The 21,909-nt window shown below is 43.9% G+C and overlaps 1 protein-coding gene across 3 annotated transcripts in view; it reads right to left on the reverse strand.

The window, feature by feature from the left end:
- VPS13C (vacuolar protein sorting 13 homolog C) overlaps positions 1-21,909 on the reverse strand; it is a 51,339-nt gene that overhangs the window by 15,887 nt on the left and 13,543 nt on the right. For all 3 annotated transcript variants that reach the window (XM_058155981.1, XM_058155980.1, XM_058155982.1), the window contains exons 22-60: positions 21,657-21,774; positions 20,894-21,023; positions 20,597-20,675; positions 20,194-20,339; positions 19,927-20,080; positions 19,669-19,745; positions 19,478-19,537; positions 18,770-18,923; positions 18,552-18,668; positions 18,021-18,124; positions 17,559-17,726; positions 16,969-17,273; positions 16,729-16,876; positions 15,869-15,977; positions 15,491-15,603; positions 14,611-14,767; positions 13,889-13,968; positions 13,260-13,319; positions 12,887-13,043; positions 12,476-12,595; positions 12,120-12,223; positions 11,649-11,816; positions 10,892-11,196; positions 10,102-10,246; positions 9,400-9,556; positions 8,817-8,941; positions 8,053-8,222; positions 7,524-7,765; positions 7,024-7,253; positions 6,834-6,926; positions 6,033-6,398; positions 5,829-5,918; positions 4,883-5,038; positions 4,487-4,751; positions 3,436-3,596; positions 2,962-3,083; positions 2,553-2,847; positions 972-1,361; positions 226-330 (exon numbers count right to left, since the gene is read on the reverse strand). In XM_058155981.1, coding sequence (XP_058011964.1) covers positions 226-330; positions 972-1,361; positions 2,553-2,847; positions 2,962-3,083; positions 3,436-3,596; positions 4,487-4,751; positions 4,883-5,038; positions 5,829-5,918; positions 6,033-6,398; positions 6,834-6,926; positions 7,024-7,253; positions 7,524-7,765; positions 8,053-8,222; positions 8,817-8,941; positions 9,400-9,556; positions 10,102-10,246; positions 10,892-11,196; positions 11,649-11,816; positions 12,120-12,223; positions 12,476-12,595; positions 12,887-13,043; positions 13,260-13,319; positions 13,889-13,968; positions 14,611-14,767; positions 15,491-15,603; positions 15,869-15,977; positions 16,729-16,876; positions 16,969-17,273; positions 17,559-17,726; positions 18,021-18,124; positions 18,552-18,668; positions 18,770-18,923; positions 19,478-19,537; positions 19,669-19,745; positions 19,927-20,080; positions 20,194-20,339; positions 20,597-20,675; positions 20,894-21,023; positions 21,657-21,774 — 6,245 coding nt within the window. The remainder of the gene's footprint in view (positions 1-225; positions 331-971; positions 1,362-2,552; positions 2,848-2,961; positions 3,084-3,435; positions 3,597-4,486; positions 4,752-4,882; positions 5,039-5,828; positions 5,919-6,032; positions 6,399-6,833; positions 6,927-7,023; positions 7,254-7,523; positions 7,766-8,052; positions 8,223-8,816; positions 8,942-9,399; positions 9,557-10,101; positions 10,247-10,891; positions 11,197-11,648; positions 11,817-12,119; positions 12,224-12,475; positions 12,596-12,886; positions 13,044-13,259; positions 13,320-13,888; positions 13,969-14,610; positions 14,768-15,490; positions 15,604-15,868; positions 15,978-16,728; positions 16,877-16,968; positions 17,274-17,558; positions 17,727-18,020; positions 18,125-18,551; positions 18,669-18,769; positions 18,924-19,477; positions 19,538-19,668; positions 19,746-19,926; positions 20,081-20,193; positions 20,340-20,596; positions 20,676-20,893; positions 21,024-21,656; positions 21,775-21,909) is intronic.

Here is a 21,909-nt window from a genome sequence, read left to right on the forward strand (position 1 = left end):
AAGAAGACTCAGCAGAATGTGTATTTTAACATGGTTTAGAAAAGTTTTGGCTTTGGTTGCACACTGCTAGGATGAAGGAATCCGATTCTCCTGACCAAGGATCACCCCGTCCCTTTCCATCCCTTCCACTGAGAGGAGAACAGGGCAAGGATTCTGTTTCCTATGGCTGGAACAAACAAGAGCAATTTGTCAAAGCAGGAAGCAAGTGCAGAAATCCAACAGTACCAGAAAATCCATGTTGCCGGCTGGACACTTCACACATCCAGAATTTCCTACTGTATCCAGGGAGAAACTGCTTGACCATGTACTGGTGGAGATGCACAGCTGGATCTAGATAGAAAGGGAGAACAAACGGATTTGGAGGACAGGAAACAAAGAGTTTCTTTCTGAAAACCAGAGGTGTCTGTTCCTAATATCAAGAAGCTACAGTTATGCTTTGGGTTTCCAGCAACAAGCCACAAGGGGTGACTGTTAGGAAGGCAAGTAGAGAAAATCGCAAGAGATCAGATCTCACACATTCTTGATCACCCAAAAAGATAAAGAGGCAAAAACTTCAATTCACCGCTGAGGTGGCAGTGATGGAGAGAGAATGGATCCTTACTCCAATAGCTGCAGGCATAAACAAAGAAAATTGAGATCCATTCAAAGCAGCATTCAAATTGCTCATTTCCTATTAAGAAAAATGAGAGGGAAATCTGCAATAAAGTGCGAATCAGGAAAACCAAATAAGAAAAAAAAAAGCTATAAAATTAATTAGGAAACATTTAGTCCAGCACTGTCTAGAGGGTGAATCAATACCAAGCTGATTAAATATATTGGAGCTTCCTCAAAAACAGGGGGGCTATTAGCCAAAGGGAAGAGGCCATTTTTATAAGCAGGCTGAGTCCAATTTTTCCAAATTGCAAAAGACGGTATGAGTGAAAATCACTAGAGCTTCTTCAGGCGAGTTGGACAGAATCTTGGCCTCATACCTTGTTTTTACTGAAAATGTTCTTTTTCTTGAAGGAGAATAAGACAGTGTCCCGAAAGTCTGCAGGGTGTTTCACGTGAACGTCCTCGGCGTGGTACTGGAGAACCCGGGAAGTCTTATTGATGATCCAGTAGGGACTATACACCGAGAGGGTGGTGTGGGTGCTGGCTTTCCTGACGTGAATGTAAAGATCCAGCGTAGCCACTTCTGCAGAATGTGAGGTGAAGCAGACCGGGAAGAACTCTGGCAGTGCCTCATGGACACGAAAGCGCCCACTCCAGTCTCTGCCCTGATATTTGAGCAGGATCAGCTCCATGACCTCCCCGCTGATTCTCGAGTGAAGGACATCGGCAGCGCTTCCTTCGTGCAGCTCGTGGGCCTTTGCTGTGCCCTGTGAAGAGCATTGAAAGCTGTTAAGGGCCTGAAAAGATGAGCAGAACCAGGCGGGGCTGATGTGGATGGAAAGCCCTTCTTGGGACACTGAGACGATATTATTTATTTATTTATTTATTTATTTATTTATTTTTCATATTTATATACCGCCCTATCTCCCTAGGGACTCAGGGCGGTTCACAGGCAATTAAAAATACATATAAATACAAACTAAAATGACAATTAAAAAACTTATTCTATAGCCGAATTATTAAAAAACAGTATAAATAATAAAAACCCATTTAAAACCAGTAAATTTAAAATTTAATCCAGTCCCGCGCAAATGAATAAGTGTGTTTTAAGCTCGCGACGAAAGGTCCGGAGGTCCGGAAGTTGACGAAGTCCTGGAGGGAGTTCGTTCCAGAGGGTGGGAGCCCCCACAGAGAAGGCCCTTGATGTTTGCAACACGCAATTCAAATATTGTAAAAGCAACTTGGGGACACCATTTGTCTGGAACAGTGTGGAAGTAAAAAATGACCATAATTTTTTCAGGCAGAGTATGAAAAATAAACAGGAACAGGAATTCTCCATCATCCATCATGGCAGAATTTCAAGAGCATGGCACAATTCCTAGCTGAGATGTTCCAGTTCAGCTAGATCAGCAACCCTCAGAGGTGTAGACTTCAGTTTCCATGCTGGTGGGGGGAACTCTGGGAGTTGAAGTCCACACCTCTGAAAGTTGCTGAGAAACAGTGGACTAGACCAGGGGTCTCCAACCTTGGCAACTTTACAACTTGTGGACTTCAAACCCCAGAATTCCTCAGCCAGCATGTGCTTGTAAAGTTGCCAAGGTTGGAAACCCCTGGACTAGACAGTCTACACTTGCCTCAGACACAACAGCTCATGACTTCTTACAGGTGCTACCTGTATCCTAGAATATACTGAAATTGGGCCTTTTCTGTTTTTTAAAGGAAAATAATATGCTCTCCAGTTCATCACCTTATGTTTAAAATGCTTCTAAAAACTATTTCCCTTTCAAGAGGATGGAGACAGTCAAAAGCAGTGGGGGCCAAGTTAAGTATCATTAAGTAGAGTTGTGAAAGAAAGACAAACTTTGATGTGTTGCAAAAAGAAAAAAAAGGAATGTACTGAATGCTGAAATCCCCTGGGCCTTTTTGAGTTGCATCACAGCCCCTCTGGACTAACGTACCTCGAGGATGTATTGCAAAGAGTAAGGTAGAAGATTCTGCAGGGTAAGTGTGGGGTAGAAATGGATAATGTAGGCCGGCTCCCAGTTCTCCTTGTGAGTTGCGATGAAGTTGAGCTCATCGGGCACGGCCGTGGCTTTCAAGCGGAGTGGCAGGAAACTGGTGTCGGTGGCTGGGCATTGAAGCATACAGGTAACTTCACTACTCCTGTGCAGTTCTTCTTGCCAAGATATGTAGGTTGTGGATGGCTCATATTGTCCTTTTAAGATGCCCGTTGGCTGAACAAAGAGCTGACATCTAATAAGCCAATCACAGAAAGCAGAAGACATTGGAGGAAAAAACAGCGCAAATCCTTGGAATACTTTGCAATAAATAGAACTGCTTAAGTATCGGAATAAGTGAAATATTTACCGATACGAATCTAATGGAACATGAAATTCCTCTTCTGGAAGAGACACACCTAAAGGCTTCAGCTGTTTAATTTCCTTAACAAATTTGTAGATTATAAACGGGACAGAGAAGTGGTTTTTAATCTGAAATGGAAAGTAGAATATGAATAATACATAAATAGATTAATGGTTCCAATAGAAGAGAATTTCTTTCCAATAGAAGAGAATTTCTCTCATTTGGGGTTGAATTATAGAGTTCTTGATGGTCTCTAAGTTTGGTGGTTTTCTTGCAGACATTTCATGACCCGACTAGGGAATATCATCAGTGCTAGAATGGAACGGGGTTTTCTCCTGATTCTATACAGTACCCTTGCCTGCCAGTAGGGTGTGGTTTTCCACATGGGATCGGTGCTGCAGGAAAGCACCACTTTTTCACTGCACGCTCAATGTGTGCAAGGCTTCACACAGTGAAGCAAAATCACAACTCATGATTTACCTGAAGAGGGGAGCGCAGGGTAATCACTTTGTTCCCTTCTTCTGCATCTATCTGCACCACGACCGAGTTGGAGGAGCTGCCCTGGGGCGCTCTCACACTATGGAGCCTCCGCCCTGGCTTGGCTATGGGAACAGCTGAGACCTCACTGTAGCCTTCAGGCCCTGTTTTGCATCAAAACAATTTTCTTTATGTTATCCCTTCACCTTTGTTTCTTACAAAAAATAGAATAGAATAGAACAGAATAGAATAGAACAGAACAGAACAGAACAGAATAGAATAGAATTTTTTATTGGCCAAGTGTGAATGGACACACAAGGGATTTGTCTTGGTGCATCTGCTCTCAGTGTACATAAAAGAAAAGATACCTTCATCAAGGATCATAAGCTACAACGCTTAATGATTGTCATAGGGTACAAATAAGCAACCAGGAAACAATCAATATCAATATAAAATCAGTTTACAACTCAGCTACAGTTCAGGCTCCAGAAGTTTACAGCTACTGTGCATAACCTGATCTGCTTACAAGGAAAATAAAATATTTATTGTCACAGAACTGTGACAAACCAAAAGAAGCGTTTAAAAAGTTCTTGTCTGAAAATCATTCTTGATCGTTTGGAAACGCATTGTTCACCTTCCTAAAGCTCCGTGTTATTTGACTTAATTATTCTTTTTTTAAAAATAACAGAAAAAGGGGGAAAGCCCCACAAATAATAACACAGGTGTAGGAGATGACCAGGCTGAGCCAGAGGGAGGGGTCAAAGGCATAAAAAGTTTGACGAGTCCCTGCCCGTCCGCAAAAGAGCTGCGTCCAGCCCACCCTCAAATGCTTCCTTAATTCCTGCTCATTTCCCTTGGCTATTAGTAGCAGCTCAGGATTTTGTAGGAAGATTAAGAGTGCAATCAATCTTTATATTCATTCGAAATGTCTGAAGCTGCATGACAACAAATACACTAAGCATAAAAACTGCTTAAGAGTGAAAAAAATGAAACGGAAAAAAGGATGAAGAAAGAAAATATACCATTATAGCAATGAACAGCTGTGGCATCTTACCAAAGCTCAGAGTTAGCAGAGAGCTGTCTTGGCGACGTAGGATGCTAAGCCTTCTTGTGTCCAGAGCTTCCGAGGTGGCATATTCCAGTTCTAAGCTCTGACCAAGTCCGATCCCCTGAATGCCATCACTTTTAGGGAACCCCACAACCTGGAGGCTTCTGCAGGTGTGGATACTGACAGGGATTCCCAGAGCATTTCTGACTGTGAAGGGAGCCCGGTCTTTCAAAGTAGCATCGTAAGTGGAAGCGGTTCCTTCCGAGAAGCCCTAACAACAAAGCCCATGTTTACTACTTAAAGAACAGTGATGAAATACCAATCGAAGAAATTAAAACATGGGAGAATTCTATCTGAACCGTACGAGGGGAAGGGTTCGTTCTCCTATCTCATCAAACTTACCTTGGCTAGATTATTAAGGACAGTTAAGCAACATTTGGATATTGTTATGTTCATGGTGTCTTTTGAAGAGATAGAGATCAGCTGCTGCGGTTCAGGTAGAATGATAAAGTCGTCTCCTGGCAACAGACCTCTGTCCTGCTCGGGGTTTGTCTTCATCTAAGGAGGAAAAGGAGAAAGTCCAGTAAAGGCCCATCCGAACCCCAGGGAAGGCCCGATGTGGTGTCCCAGGTTTGGTTGGGACAGTAATTCGTCCTTTGATCTATGAATGTCTAGAATAAAGGCAGCATTATACCCAAATTGTGGACTTGCTTATTTCCCCAAACTAAAAGGAAGAACTATGAATGCAGACAAAGCGTTCCTTTAATCTTATAGGAAGAAAAATAGCAAGATGAGGCAAAGGTTTATTTAAAGAGAAGCAAATTCTTACTTTAGAAGTTCCTAATGCTTAAATCAGCATTTCCTAAACCCAAGTAAATTACCCAAATTGTGTAAAAGTGATTTTTCTTTGGGTAGTGGCAAACAAACCCATATGTTTTTCTGTGCAGTTGGTGTTTTATTTCCAATGTGTAAAAAGGACTTTTTGATGAGTGGTTTTGGGTGATGAAGAAAAAAGTTTGGGAAGCACTGGCTTAAATATATTTAATATGTGGTGTTTTACTATTAAACATAATGCGGAACAATACATTTTCTTCAGCTATTCGAACATTAGAGAAAACATTTGCATAATTGCTTGCATTGAATTAATATTAATTCTGTAACTGGTCCTGAAAAGCTATTCATCTGGGAGACAGAGGACTAACTGAAACAAAGAGATTAAATGAGGCTGCCCCCTGCCTAATGAAGTTCCAAACCACCAATTTCCCCAAAGCATGGTAAAAATACACTTTGCATTTTTATCGTGCACAGAAAACAAATGCCCAAAAAGGAACATTAAATAGTTGCTTACTTCCAATTTTAAGTTCCAGCGACGTCCTTCTCTATCCACTTGTTCTATCAGAGGTTCCCAGAGAGCATGGGTTTCGTTGTAATAATTCACCTGGGATGCAGGATGGAACACAAAGCTGAAGCACACAAAACCCAGCTCAAGAGTCACGGAAACCTACTAGAAGGTAAAGGCCCAAATATAGAGGGATCGACCCTATTTACATACCTCCAGTGTCACATCAGCTCGGGCTGACATGAGAGAAGACCAATTTTTCACGGTTCCAGAAAATGCAGATTCTGCTAACAGTAAAGGGACGGTACGATGTCCCAAGCCGCACTCCAGGGTGACCTGAACCGATTTTACCACCATCTCAAAATGTTCCTTTTTTTCACTCTGCTCGCTGGCTAGCAAGGCTTCTGTGGCTTCTGTGGCCATGTCAACACCCAGGAACCAACTCTGGCACTCGTCAACGGATTTGATGCTCCAGAGGTCCACAGGATTACAAAGGGTCCCTCCCGATTCTTCCTCCTTGGTCTGTCGCTTCATAGCAGCCAGGATAGTCATTACAGTATTGAGAATTATTGGTGACACCTTAAAAATGAAAAAGGATACTAGAGCGGAACGATTCACTTATAATATGTGCAGTAATTGGAGATCAGTGTTTTTCAAACTTGACAACTTTCAGAGGAGTAGATTTCAACCCCCATAATTCCCCAGCCACTGGATCCTGCCTTCACAGTCGAAGTCTGGATTAAATCAAGAGCATTCAACGTATCTGCTTGCATTGAAGAGCTGCTATTTACACATAAATTTAGAGTGATGGTGAGATTATCCCTGATAAAATCAAACCAATATTTTTACTATGGAGGACCAGAAGGGAGAAGCTCAGGACTGTGTGTGTGTGTGTGTTGCAGGGATCCTCCTTGGAATAGGGGATTTCCTACTCTACACACTGTAGATCTCAATTCAGCTGCAGATTTTTCTAGGCATGCACCTAAGCATCAGGGCGAGCAATTTGTTACTAACTTTCACAATCAAGGTGTCCATGTTCACATCCACGCTTTGCACTCCAGAAACATCCATCGTGGCTTCCACAGTTAAAGAGCAAGGATGCACCACCTAAAAGGACACCAGCAAAATATTGGGGTCAATGCCCCCTTCCTGTTGGCAGGAAAGAAGCCCCCTGCAAAGGGGAAGATCCCAGCAAGGGGCTCACCGTGGTGACATTCTTCTCTGCTGTCCCCCGGAGGAAGGGGCAGGCCAGCACCCTGAGGTCCAGGACCCGCGCGGTCATCCGCTGCGCCTCGGAGCCCCCCGACAACATGAAGCTGCATTGGAAGGAAGCTGCCAAGGCAGGCGCATCAGCCTTGGTCAAGCTGGCCACAAACACAATTTCTGGATCCAAGATGTGGGCTACCACAGACATGTTTGATCGCGCAGCTGCAGCTGTAAAAGTTTAAATTCAGTTCATGGCTCTGTGAAATGGTTATCAGAGACAACAGAGCAACAGCACACACCATCATCACCGTGGCTAATAAAAAACAAAGCAATCCTGCACTTAAGTCCCTGACTTGGCCCCTCTGCTCTGACCATGGAGCAACACACCCAGGCCTAAACTGAAAATAAAGCCAGTGGTCTTAAGAGCGCAAAACTGCCCAGTGAGTAAGAATTACGGCTCTTCAAAGCAGCTGTGCAGGACTCCTTCCGTCTGCTGACCTTTCTCGGGCTTTGGCTTTCCCTGGGAAGCTGGCTTCAGTGCGAATTGGGCCGGTCTTTCCGCCGGTTTGGCTGCAGGCAGGGACTGAATGAAGAAGTCGGCTACTGTCAGCAAGAACTCCATGCTGGCACACAAATACAGCTGATCCAAGACAGCTACGATGCCGGTCCCGTTTTTATCTTGCTTGTAGTTGATATCAATCATGACACTACCGTCTTTACCGTCCTTTCTGGCTAGCATCCTGCAAAACAGAAATGCATTCATAGATGAGATGGTTGAATTTATGGGGGAAGAACTTGGAATAGATTAATCCAGTTTTGTATCCTCTGATTACCCCGATTCCTAGAATTTCTAGTGAGAAGGCCACCATCTGCAAGGCCTCGGATTCAACAAACCTTCACACAAATTCCAAACCTCCTCTGTACAAGAGGTAATTTTTTTTCATGGCTGACCATGTGTGTTAAGCAAAGAACCGATGGCATTCAGGGCTGAGAAGTGGGGTTTTCAAATGACTGCTGGATAGCTGACCTTGCAGATGCTTTCTCAACCCCTTCTCTGAGATCATCCAAGGTGCATGTTTCCATCTTAGTGCTGACATCCAGAGAGCCGTCCGAAAACATTTGTCCTGATGATCTCATGAAATGCAGCCGGAGTTCTCCAAGGCGCAAGTGGCTATTGTGAAGCGACAGCTGAGTTTTCTACGAGATATAAAAATGGCCGAGATAAAGGGATGAAGCCTCATAGCTCAGAGACTTGACGCGTCTCCTAGTTTGGGCTATCTATCCGAAGAGAGAAAGAACACGGATGGAGAACTTTTTTCCATTAAAACAACCAGATCCAATTAACATAGAAGAAATCTCTCTCTCAAGAAAAACATCTTACAACTTTGACATCGTGATGCCCAGGTTGCCAATGGAGAAAGTCCCCAAAATGGATGAAGACTATTGCTTAACATATGTAAGCCACCCTGAGTCTTCGGAGAAGGGCGGGATATAAATGCAAATTAAAAAAAAATATCAGAAGGGAGAGGGGGGCAGGAATTGGAATGGGGCAAGGAAGGCTGGAGGCCTGATCAATAATACGTATGTGTGTGCATGGGTGCGTGAGTGCACATATATGAATGGGCACATACAAATGACTAACAGACTCAAAGATCAAATTTCACATAGTTTTTGGAACAAACTCTCCATTTTTGGACCAGCCTGATCTAGTTGGCCTGTGATATTGTTTTTAACACTGTATCTCGGGGTGCCAAGGAAACTGGCTTTCAAGAACCTCGTCTTGTGACCAACCTGGTTCTTATCAGCATTGTAGAGAACGACGGAGAGCGATTCAAAGTTGAAGTGAAACATGACAGCCACACTTTTCTTCAGCTGGGCTTCCCCGGGTGCTTCGTCTGCAGGAATCTCAGGGGTTCCTGGGTGATTGAGAAACGAGAGAAGTCTTTGAAATCAGCCATGACTAGGCCTTGCCTGAGGACTGGCGGTTGAGAGCCTGACCTTCCATTCAACGCCAGCCCTCTTTGATCCTGTTTCACAAATGGAGACTTCATTAGAACCAAAGACCAGCATATTGCTATGTGATGCTATTTCTTTTTATTCCCCCTTTATCTTTTGCTGAATCCAAGGGGGCGTACCCATCGGACATTCTCTTCTCTTATACATAATGACAACCCGGTGAGGTCGTCTGGCTGGGACAGAGTGATTGGCCCAAAGTCACCCAGCCACCTTCACCTCCAAAGGTTTCTAGCTAACACCCCGAATTTGCTTTCCCTAGTGCTTCCCAGGTACTCTTTTGTCCTGATGGTGGTTAACAACCAAATGATGCATTTTGCAACGCTTTGAATTAAATGCTCAGCTTTGGGGAAAGATCTACCTTCATCAAGGCCAACCACAGATTCAGCTTTGGGCTTTTTAAACTTCTGAGCATCTGGCAAGGTGGAGTGCGTGACTTTGGGATCTGCAGCAGCTTCACTGAGATTCTCTAGCAAAATGTTCATGAGCAAAGTCAAGTCGTCCTGACTGAGTGAGATCTGCAAAGAGAAGAATCTATTATTAAACTGCTTTCCTCTGGAAACGCCACCCATTTTGGCCCCCCATCCCCACCCTGATGCAAATAGTAAAGATCAATCTTAGGCCAGCACAAGACCTTCCCACAACAGTTTATTAAAACACCTCCAAAGGCCAGACTGCAGACTCCGGAGGGCGGGGGGAATGCATTTCACTGCCAGCGTAGGTAGGAAATACCTGCTTGTCACTCTGATGGGTCTGCATGAACTAGCTAGCACCTAGTAGCAAACATAGACACACAAGAGTGATTGCAGCATTGTCAAAAAAGGTAGAAATGGTTGGTTTTCTATTGTGTTCAAAACAGGCAGGAATCCTTCCAGCCAGAAGGGGGGGAAAAAACCTTATGTAAAAAAGTTATAAGTGGAGAAAAGCCTAACTGGAAAATCAAAGCCCCCTTCAAGAGCAAAATCAATCTGATAGAGTAACTCTATCAGAACCCAAGTGATCATTATAATCCACAGCTTATCTCCCCAGAGATCATGGCTCTCTCGGCGTTTTGTGACCTTACCAGCATGGCCTTTAAGTCTCCTTGGATGGCGATCCCTGGAATCTGCAGATACCAATCAGAGGCCAAGTTCCTCTGAACAGACAGCTGTAGATTGACCGGCTGCAAAATTTCAATCTCTGGCTGAGGTCTGCTGCCCACCACCGTCCTACAAATTAAATGGGAACGGATAGAGAGTCACAAGGTGGACCTTTGAATAAACCAGCCCCTCCTGCCAGCAGCGCACGGCCTGCTCACTTACTTGGGATGCTTCAAGGCCTAAGGCTCACTTACTTGGGATGCTGACTGGGGAATTCTGGGAGTTGAAGGCCACAAGTCTTACAAGTTGCCAAGGTTTGGACGACCCCTGCTCTAACGCAAACCCTGCCACAGGGGCCTTTCCATGGAGCTTCACTGGGGGAAGTTTCTGCTTTGGTTTCTGCTTTCTGCTTTGCCCCAGCACAAGTTAGCTCAACGTGGAGGCCCTGTCCTGACTAAGCCCTTGGGAAGCCCTCCCGGTGTCTGATGGGGAAAGAAAAGCAAGATGGTTTGCTTAGAGCTGCTACTTGCTCTGGTTTATGCTTGCATTCATAACCAAAGGTGGAGGAAGTCGGCTAAAGCCACCGGTGATGCTTCAGACCATCTGAGAGAGCTGTGCAGGGTCTCTGGTCCAGCCTTCAAGGAATGGCTTCTCTGCTGCAGAAGAGTGTTCCCACTGCCAGGAGGAACCCCACAGCAACAGGCAAGGAAAGCCTGCCATGGGCAGCCATCTGCCTGCTGACCTTGAGGGGAAAGAGGCTCACAACAGACATACCTGGAGATCTTCAGCTGGGTGAGTTGGATATCCAGCTTGTCAATGACTGGAGGAGGCGTCTTCTTCTCCCCAGAGACAAGGGTGAATTCATTCGAAACTCTGATTAAGCCAAGATCGGCTATCAGTACATTATTGGAGATGGAAGACTGAGGGATGAGGATGACGGGAGCTTTCAAGTTGATGTCCATCGAGAGGCGGAAGCTCTTCTGAGCAAAATCCTTCATGCTGGAGGCGGCCTTTTCTGCGGCTTGAACTGTGGCAGCGCTCAGGGCCTCCTTGGCCGTTTGGAAGTGGTTGAGAAAATGCTAAGAGTGGACAGAATTACAGGCCTAATTAAGCAGCAATGCTGGGAGGTCAACAAAAGGAAGGTGCAAATGGATCCCCCAGGTGAGTAAAAAAAATGGGGAAAAGTATTGTTGTGTAAACTGTCCAACCATCTCATTCTCAAGTGTCACAATGTAAAAGAAGAAGAAGCAATGACCAAGCTCTGCACTGCCAGGACCAATTTTATTCTTTTCCGTCCTTTGTGAGGAGAGAGACTGGGATTTTGAGCCTACACATTTGAAAACTGCAACGTAAGCCAGTGTTTCTCAACCTTAGCAACTTTAAGACGTGTGGACGTCAACTCCCAGAATCCGCTTCATCTTCCAGATCTGAGAGATGAAGTGGATTCTGGGAATTGAAGTCCACGCCTCTTAAGAGTGTCCAAGGTTAGGGAAGGCCAATGTAAGTGAACAGAAAGAAGCAGCCCTCTTACCAGAAGCGTCATGAAGAATTTGTGCACATAGACAATCTGAACGCAGCCCACTTTCAGAGACATTTTGCCATCAAACTTGGACATGTCCACGTAAGCATCTCCTTCGGTGGCATCGGAATAAAGGGACATCGTGAACCGGAAGACTTCGTCTCCCACTATCGAGACCGTCTGCAAAGATCACATGGACCATGATTCTCTCTCTCTTCAATACCATTCATCACGGGCCTGTCTGTCCTTAGCCTCAGCAAGGGCAAAAGGGTCCCTGGGCTGTCGGATCATGACCTAAAACAGCCCCAGCTCCACCAGGCCCCCCTCCCTGTCCTCCAATTCAGCTTCTCCATCTTGAGGGGAGAAGGCAACGTGCGAACAGGCCAGAGTGCGCAATCCTTCCCTGTGTACATTCAGATGTGCTCTTTTCCCTGCCAAACTGGTCCGTGAGGATCATTTCAGCACTCCCAATGTCACGCTCACCTTTTTATGAACCGTTTCTGGATCAACGTTGGTTATGATGAAATCCCGAAGCCGGGCAAAAACTTCAGTCTGCTTTGTTGTGGTAGACACACAGGCCTCCATGCCTGGGGAGGAAGGAGGACAAAAATAAAAGGGGAAGTCTTCCATTTTTGATTGAAGTTTGGACACCGGGATTTTTCTTAGGGAATTTACACTTAATCCACTACTAGCTGCTATAAGAAATGTATCTGACCCAAGGACTGAACGAGAAGAATTCTATCCTACAGCAAAATAGCAGGGTTAAGTACGGTAACTGGGAAGGAGAAGAGTTGATTATTTTTTTTTAAATTCCTGTGCGTTGTTTCAAATGCACTTACCTTGAATTCGTATATCTGCAATATCAGCTTTCTGGTCACCAACCAAAATGTTAAAGGCATTCAGTCTGGCAGTGAGCTTCAAGTCAAACACATCATCAGGGATGGCCGCAGGGGCAGCATCTGTGGAACAAGAAGAGATTGGTCAGCATGCTGAGCCTTCCTCCCCAGCCATGCGCCTCAATCTTCCTCTTCCTCCACCCTGGTCTTGTAGCAGTGAACACATCGATGCTTTGTGGCCCCCACTCCTACTGCTTCCAACCCATGCAAAGAAACTTGGAAATTCAAAATGCTTCTTAAATTAATGGATTTAATTGGCTCATCGTGATCAAAAGGGATCGCCTTGGCTCCTCAGTATTAAATAGGATTGGCAGAAAGAGAGAGAGAGAGAGAGAGAGATCAACCCTCCGATACCTGATTTTGCAACAGCTATTTTGGGATCTTCTGATGGTTGCTCTACCTCAGCCCCCTTCTCAGCTGGCATGAGACCATTAGAGGCAGAGGTGAAAAAATTCATGATAGAAAGCAAGGCTTCAGTGTGCAAAAGTAAGTCTAACGAAGAAAAGGATACCTGGAAAAAAAAAGAAAGGAAATAAATGAAGGAGGGATCTCTCACCTGAAAACACTTTTTATCACTTAAAAAGGCCCTTCAGCCCAGGTAGGTTAAATGGAAGTTATTTGGCTTAAAAATCCAATTGGAATCTGAACTCTTTTAGTTAAGCTAATATTTGTTCTCCAAAGGACATCCTACTCTGGGTAGCTAAAACAGTAAGATGACAATACTCACATTCAGCAACTGCTTTGTTCTATTGTAAACAGTGTCAAAGTGAGGACCATCAACATCGGCCTAAACGAGAAACACAATTTCAGTTTGTGGCAGATAGCAAAGCAGTAGCAAAGCACACACTTATTCACGCAAACTGTTACGTTCAGGCAGGGACGTGCGGTTGGAAGACTCAAGGCACTGCAATCAAAGCTCCTCTTGGTCCAATCCCACCACTGCGCCATCCCCTTGTCATTTTTTTACTGTATCCTGCAGGCAGCCCTGGGTTCAACATCTACTTATTTCTGCCAACTGTTATCTCAGTAGAATAAGCCCCATACCATGTCACCCCTAGAAACGCCGCAGAAGAGTCCAAGCTGGGCACAGTTCGATTCCCAAGAAAGAAAAGGCGAAAGGAAGATGCGTTGCCTTCCCCATGAGCCCCTCTCTGTACGTAACTGACAGAGAGACCAACACAATCCAGCCTTCTAGCAGAAACCTCTAGCAACTAAGATTCAATTCGGCTTTTTGTAACATACATTAATTTGCATTATTTCACTTTGATTCTCTGCATAAAATACACTGCCATTTTTGTTTTAAGCATCCACTCAAAATACCCCACAGTAATTTTTAGTTTTAAAGAAGTGCTTAACCTTAACATATTCCATCTTTAGAAGATGCTTGCCGGATTCATCTGAAGAACTAATAATATTTAATGGATCTCCTTTGGAATCTGTAGAAAGAATACAATTCATACTTAAACCGTTGTAAGCCAAAGCCACTCACTGACAACAAAAGGAAAAGTGGATTGGTACAGTAAAGAGGGTAATTTCTTCATCGATGCAATCTTCCTCAAAAGAATAATCGGTAGAATTTCAGAGACTTGGAAATTACCCAAAATATGCAGTAAATAGATACTTCATAAGCTTGATGAGATCCTCCTGCCTAAGGAGGAGAATCTGGGTTGTTTTAGGATTAAAAATTTACATTCCACTAATCATTATTTCACCAAGTTATATCTCAATGTTAGTTTTTCTCTTTATGGATTTTTTTTTAGTTAAAACTAACTAAAATTCTCACAATTCTAGCCATAGATATTCTCTAATGTCATTTTTAAACTACCCAAATTTTAAATTTTATGATTAAAGGAGCATGGAAAATGGGGGTCTTTATGGAAAAATAGCAAGTTAAACAAGACCCTTTAAAATGCTTAAAACTCAAATAGAGCTTTGCACAACAAATAAGAATAAAAATTCAAAACACAAAATTGAAATATTTAGAGAAATGTGATCTGCATCTTAAGATTGTCCTCTAAAAACCTGTGTGTAATCTGAGTTACATTCATTTGTGAAATCCTTCATTAAATATGACTTACCAGTGAATTCAAGGCAATTCATCTGGACTTTCTTAAGATATGCTGTAAGAGTCATATCGTGCATTTTAATTCTACCTTCACTTCCAAGTTTTAATACTGTGAGCCTGTATAAAGGAAAGCTCTGCTTTTCCACTTGCTTCGTTAATGTTACTAAGACCTGAAAGGGGAAAAATAAAGTATATGAAAGAAAGCATGGACACATAAAAATACACCAGCCTTTCATATTCCAGTTGTCTATCTACATTTGCCATTTTGCTAAGCCATCTTCAAGGAGAGGGGACATGTGCTGTAGGAAGAAACAAGAATTCAGAATCACAAATATGCCAAAAATCCTGGAATCAACAGAGCCTTTAATTGGAACAGAGCAAGTTATGACCTCGACTTGTCCTGATTGAGGCACCATCCAGGTGGGTTCTGATTCAGGAGTACTGAGAAGCCCCTTTTCTCACCAGCCAGGATGAGCCTGGCAAGTGGGGTGCTAGCCTACTGCCCCATCTCTCTTCCAAACACAAGCTTTGCCAAGTTCAGCTGCTGGCATCACCTAGAAGGGCGGGGAGAGGCCCCCCCCGAGAAATACTGAAAGCCTACTGGGAATAAACTGACTGGTGGACCACTAACAATAACCCGTTCTTCCAGTCTGGGTGAAGCCAGAAAGGAACTGGAGGAAGGAGAACAAATAAGGCTGCCCTTGCCAGCACTTATTCAGGAAACGGGATACCTTGGGTCTGAATTAGGCTTAAGCAGCTGCTGCTGCTGCAGGCTGAGTCAGAAGTTGAATGCTCCACTGCCAAGCAAATAAGCGGTATTTAAAATAAATAAATAAAGAGGAGGCTCCGTGGGTGATTAAAACTGAATTGAGGCAGATTCATAAGTTCCCTACCTTGTTTATTTCAAAGTTCAGCAGCAGGCTGGTTCTATCTTCCTTCAGGGCTTCTTCCGAGATGCTGGACTTCGGGGTTCCAGCCAGTGGCACCATTTCTTTTACCTTGCTTGCTAATTCCAAAACAAGAGATGTCCATTTAAAGAAGACGTGTTCACATCTTGCTGCAAAACCAATGCTTCTTTACGAGTTTAAGTCATGAGCTGTGAGCCTGGATGAGGCCAAGAGCCCCTCCCGATCAGAGTACCTTTCAGTCTGCTGCCACCTGCCTGCCTGTCCACCGAAGAGCACTGGCAGATTAGCTCCCTCCTAAACTCCCTGCAGGAAAAACGCTGCAACTACGCAACCTGGGAGCAGGGACCCACAAAGATTTCCTACCTTCTGTCAACGCTGCTGGTTCTGCCCCAGGATCGGTTTTGTCTGCTTCAGCCAGATTTTCATTCATAACTTTAAGCAGAACTTTTAAATCCTCCTGACTCAGGATAACCTAGAAACAGGGGCATTTCGAGGGGAGGTTAAGTTTCTTCAGACTGAATGAACCGTCACCAAACAAGGGGGACTAACCCCAACCCTGCCCGTTGAATGCACAGCTACATTCATCTGCCTTTTTGGCAAGTCCCTCCATAGCTTTTATCACTCACCGCCCCACTCCAATCTTTCTTACTTCTGTCGTAAACAGGACACCAAATGACGGTTCCATTCAAGACCATTATGGGAACCATAACAATATAACCATCATCCATCTAAAAATCCTCTCTGTGGTTCTTATTCCTCCTCAGACAGACACCTCCTTCAATATCCCAAAGGCCTCATTTTGGGGTCCCTGGGGGACTAAGCCTCAGCAAAAGCCAGGATAACAAGGTTACTCCCCCAAATCACCATAGTCTCAAAGGGGGGGACAGGTCAGCAAACCCAAACACAACCCTCTGGTGAGGATGTAGACCAGAAAAGGCACCTTCTTCATACTGGAATTAATCAACAGCTGTTGAAGGGATCAGAATCCAAGAATTCCTCATAGAAGGAGGAATGTACAACGAAGGATTCTCCCTGCCCCCCAAAAATAGAGCTGCAGCGTAGACACATGAGCCCAGCAGCATTTGGGAATGGAACCAGCTGGGGGACCTGCCATTCCTTTCCTTTTAAATGGAGAAATGTCTTTCTTGCCATCTTTGGTTTCCCCTCTATGGGGACCCTGGGAGAAATGTACCAGCCGCACAAGGGAAGAGAAATTAACTTACGCTGATGGTATCAAGGTAACCTCGGACTTCCACCAGGGGTATTTTGTGATACCACATCCCGGCCAGGTTGCGGTTGACCGAAAGGTCCAGATTAATGGGGTGCAGAATTTGAATGTCAGGCTGTGAAGCCCCTCGCTGCAAGACTGTCCTAGTGGAAGTCACACAATTATTGTGGAGTTAACGTGACGGAGCCCTCCCCAATCATGCTGCGCTTCGCGGGTAAAGAGGAACCGGATTTACCTGGACAGCTTCAGCTGGGTGAGGCGCACCTCCATTTTATCCACGATGGGAGGCAGCGAGCAATCCTCCGCCGGCACCAGGCTGAACTGGTTTTGTATTTTAATCAGCCCAAGATCAAAGACCACAGCATTGCAAGAGACAGAAGACTGCGGGACGACGATGACGGGGGCCTTCAGGTTGATGTCCATGGAGAGGCGGAAACTCCTCTGGGCAAAGTCCCTCATGCTGGTGGCAGCCTTCTCAGCAGCCTGCACTGTAGCAGCGCTCAAGGCCTCAGTGGCGATTTGGAAGTTGCTGAGGAAATTCTGTGACAAAGCAAGAGGTTTGCAGGTCAGGAATGAGGCGAGGAAGCAGCGGACAATTACTTAATGGTGATATTTAAGTGACACATTTTTGAGCTTCCTGTTATCCGTATGACACACACACACAGAGAGAGAGAGAGAGAGAGAGAGAGAGAGAGAGAGAGAGAGAGAGAGAGAGAGAGAGGGAGAGAGAGGGAGGAGAGACTGTTTTTTGCATCCCAATATAAAAGCTCCCTTCCATGGCATGTGGAAAACAGAGCAACAACTCCTCCCAGTTGGCAGTCTTACCAGGAGCGTCATGAGGAATTTGTGTAGATATATGATCTGAATGCAGCCCACTTTGAGAGCCACAGTTCCATCCACTTTGGACATATCCATGTAAGCTTCTCCCTCAGTCGCGTCTGGATATAAGGCCAGGTTGAAACTGAAGACTTCATCGCCGACTATGGAAACTGCCTAGAAGGTAGGCAAGCAAAAGTATCATGGGGGCTGGATTGGTATCCAAAAGATGTGTTTGCAATGCTCGACAAGCGCATGGAGCCCTCGCTGGTTCTTCAAGACTGCAACTCTAAAGCCGAGCTGGCTGTGGAGGATACACAAATGGGCTCGGACCGAGTTTGCACAGGCTGTTTCTTCCAAAACACCTGGGGAAGATATTTCCTGGATGCCCTCGTGGTACAAAATACAGGACAGCCATTCTGGTGGCTAAAAAGTCAGAGTTTTGACTTGCAATCAAAGGAGTAACTGTACCTTTTTATGAATTGTCCTTGAGTCAACATCAATAACAACAACATCTTTCAGCCGGGCAAAGAGAATAGTTTGACTGGACTGCAGAAAAAGGAAGGAGTTGAGGCCTAAAAGGAAAAAAATTGTTAATTATTTGTAAGAACCATAGAAATGAAATCTCAGAGCCCTAACTAAACCTTTACTGTGTTATTCAATTTCCAAAAGTATTTTGAAGCTGCTGTAGAAATATATCTAAGATCTGAGCCACTGAATATATTGGGACAAAAGCCGAGGAAGTTATCTCATTCTGTCCTATCTTTGTGGACCACTTGAAGTGCGCAGATCTATGCCCAGCTGCCTGCCCCCCCCTTCATTTCAAACCAACAGAAATGCATCTATTTAACTGGCCTTCCACTATACAAGATCAGAATTGAGAAATCAGCAATGAGTGAAATCAAAGTCCTCCAATAGATGGGACGTATTTCAATAATCCAAGCTTAGAGAATGTTCTTGACAGCTTGGAAGAACCAAATAGAACAGGCGTTTTCCTGTTACCTTGAACTTTTATTTCAGCAATATTGTTCTTCTCATCGCAAACGTTCAAACAGAAGGCCTCCATCTTGGCAAAGAATTTGAAATTAAACACATCCTTGTCCTTGCTCGTTTTTGCCACTGTAGAGAGAGATTTTTTTTAACACATCAGCAAGATGTAGACCTGCTCCAGGCCATCTTGAATGGGGAGAAAATGGCACCCAAACATGGCTGCCCATTACCTTCCTTCCCAGCAGACTCTGTCCTCTGGGTCTCTTCCCGTCTCTGCAGGGCTGGCGGCTGCTTCCCCCTTGCTGGGACCACAGCCATGAGATACCCCAAGGCCGAGAGAAGAGCCTGGGTGTGCAGCACCACTTGGAGGGAGGAGAAGGTCACCTGCAGGGATTGGGGGAGGGTGGGGGGCAAAGGCACCTCTTCAAAAGCATGATCTCCCCATTCACCCACCACTCCACCACAATCACTTTCTTGATGCCCAGGAATTACATCCTTGGTTTGGGGGAAAATAGGGCACCCCCACATCCTGGCTTTCCTGCGCATTTCATAAATGGGTCGCAGTCCAAGATCCCCAAGAGAAGCAACCATTTTCTTAAGTGTAGTTTGGGTTGTCTATTCTTAAGACTTTCTTTCAAATGTCATCCAACACCTCACGATGGCTAAAAGGGACTCCAGGCCCCTTCTTCATCTGACTTAACAGGCTATTTCAAAATGAAGGAGGGTCAAAGACAGGGGACACCTTCCTGGACATGGTCAAGAGCAGCAACAGAAACAGGGTTTATCAAAAGCCAGGCCCTGCTCAAAAACCTGTTTAATCTTTTCTACCCAACCCACTCTCTTGGTAGGGAGTTGAGGGGTCTTCCTTAGGAGCAGCAAATCCAGCATTATTTATAATTACTGTAAGGTTAGAATGAGTTTTCTTAAATTTTCCTTACCTCCATTCTTTGTTCGGTATTGTCAAAAACTGTCTGAAATTTTGGACCATTTTTATCAGCCTGAGGGGAAACATAATCAATATGTGACTGAAAATTGAAGCACAATTTTCATATTGTACAAAAGCAATTATTTGAACATGCCGTTCAGTACGTATCACTTGGTAACATTTTTTTTAAAAAAAGGTCTTTACCTTGATATATTCTACTTTCAAAAGGTCTAATCCGGAGACATCCAATGAACTAATCAAATGAACTTGCTGCCGTTTACCTACAAAAATATGTGATATCTAAGAAATCGCAGGTTATATAAAGCCCGCATGGCTTTTCTATAATTAGCTCTTTTAAACAAAATCCATAACAATTTTGCTTTTTTTTTTTTAGACTAAAACTTTAAACACCCCTGTCCAAAAGTACATTTTTGTAACTGCTTAACCTATTAACCAAATTACCTTGAATTTCATAATAATTCAGGCTCATCTTTCTCAAGTAAGACTCAGCTCTCAGGTCGAATGTTCTAGCAGTGGCTTCCATCCCAAGCTGCTGCACGTTAAATACAAGGATGGTTTCTTCTCTCTGCAGCTGCTTGGTCAGTTCCAAAATCACCTAAATAAGAGACGCTTGTTGAATTTTGAAATCTGGGCATCTTCAGGCAGGCCTCAATTTGTGAATTGAACTTCGATCTCTAAAGTGATGCAGAAAAAAAACCCCACACTTGCCTCCTTAATTTCAAATTTTAATTGCAGGTCTGTCAGCTCTTCCTGAACAGTTTTAGTCTCACTCTTTAGCTGTTTTTTTGGGGGGGAAACCACTTTCTCTGGTTGTTGGGGATAATCATCAAAATCAAAATATTCATCGTCAGATTCTAAGGAACAAAGAAAATGCTATTAGGGCATTCTGTGGGCATCAAAATATTCACTTTGGAATGGACTAATTAATCAATATATAAGTCATTTGTAGGGGGGAAATTCCATTTGCCACAACTTGATTTTTTTTCAAATGTCCTATTTAAAGATTTTAATGCAAAGTTGTCTGAGCCACAAGTATGCTTTCTAATAATAGCCAAACGTCTTGGATTTGCCGTAATTTTAGATGCCCTTTTTTTTCCCTTTTTTTTTTTACCTGTTTCTAATTCTTCCAGCAATAGTGTGGCACCAAGGAAATCTTTCCTTCCATCAGAAACCACAGGAATGGCAGGAGCCTGCAAAAGAATGTGAGATAGTGAGAAACCACTGGATTATATTTTTGTATTAATCTACATACAACACTTCAGGTTGGAATGTTCCCACAGCAATGCCAAGCTGGCATGACTGCTTCACTAGTATTTATTACACGTTTGACCTTTCTATGTCTCGGAAATGCCAATAATTATGCTAATTACTGACTGTACTTTCCCCAAATGTACAAAGAGTTTGATACCTTTGCACTTGAAACTGAAACATCGGATTTCTGTGGAAGGGGAATGCTGTCAATAAGCTCAAAAACCCCTTTGATCTTCTGATCAGAAATTCTCAGGTGAACCAAAGGAAGCTCTCCTGACACTTTAAACCTAAGGATATAAAAATGTAGAAGAAACAGAACTAGGTTGCTAATAACTCTGCTACACTCTTGTTCTAGAAGGGAAAGCACACACATATACACACAGAGACCACAACCCAGCAGGGCTGTGAAATTGGCACACACTGCAGAGAAGGCACCATCAAAGGAAATGTAATTAACACCTTGTTTTTATAAACAAACACACTGATCTCTGGCTAACAGGATATGAAGTGAACCGCCAGCTCACAGCTTTCTTTCAATTGGGCCTAAAGTAATGATTTTGAGAAACATCCAAGAAATGCTAAGGTACATTTGGAAAGCTTTTTAAAAGACCATTAGAAGCTCTCCAGGGAGACCGGCCAGCTACTTTGTCCTGAGAAGATTTGGGTGAGTAAATTTCATGGCATTGATCAGTAGCTTCAGTGTGCCAAAGACCACGATTAAAAATAACTCTTCCAAAAACACCCAAAATGAAAAGCCAGCCAAGAATTCCCACTCCTGCCCAGATTTTAAGAGGTCTGTAGCAGCGCAAGCACACTGAATAAATGGCCAGCTCCCTAGCCACAAAAATGCAGCCTGCTCCGCCTTTAGGCAACATGAAACAACTGAACCATATTTACAGCTTTTAAAATTGCTACGTTACTTTGCCATTCTGACGTCTTTCTCCACCATTGATTTGGCAACTTGGACACACATGTCCATGGGACGCAATATGTGCAGCAAGGATGCGGGCTCAGACCGGGCTTTCTTCCAATCTTCCCCTAAAATACAATTAAAGAGTTGCTAATATTTTGATAATTCTAGCATGATAATAAATAACATCGATGCATAAAAGCCCTAGCGATACCACCAAAAAAATATGAAAAATTCAGCACGCGCACCTGCCAAACTCCAGA

Source organism: Ahaetulla prasina, chromosome 13 (assembly GCF_028640845.1).
Source record: "Ahaetulla prasina isolate Xishuangbanna chromosome 13, ASM2864084v1, whole genome shotgun sequence".
In the NCBI taxonomy this organism is placed as follows: Eukaryota; Metazoa; Chordata; class Lepidosauria; order Squamata; family Colubridae; genus Ahaetulla; species Ahaetulla prasina.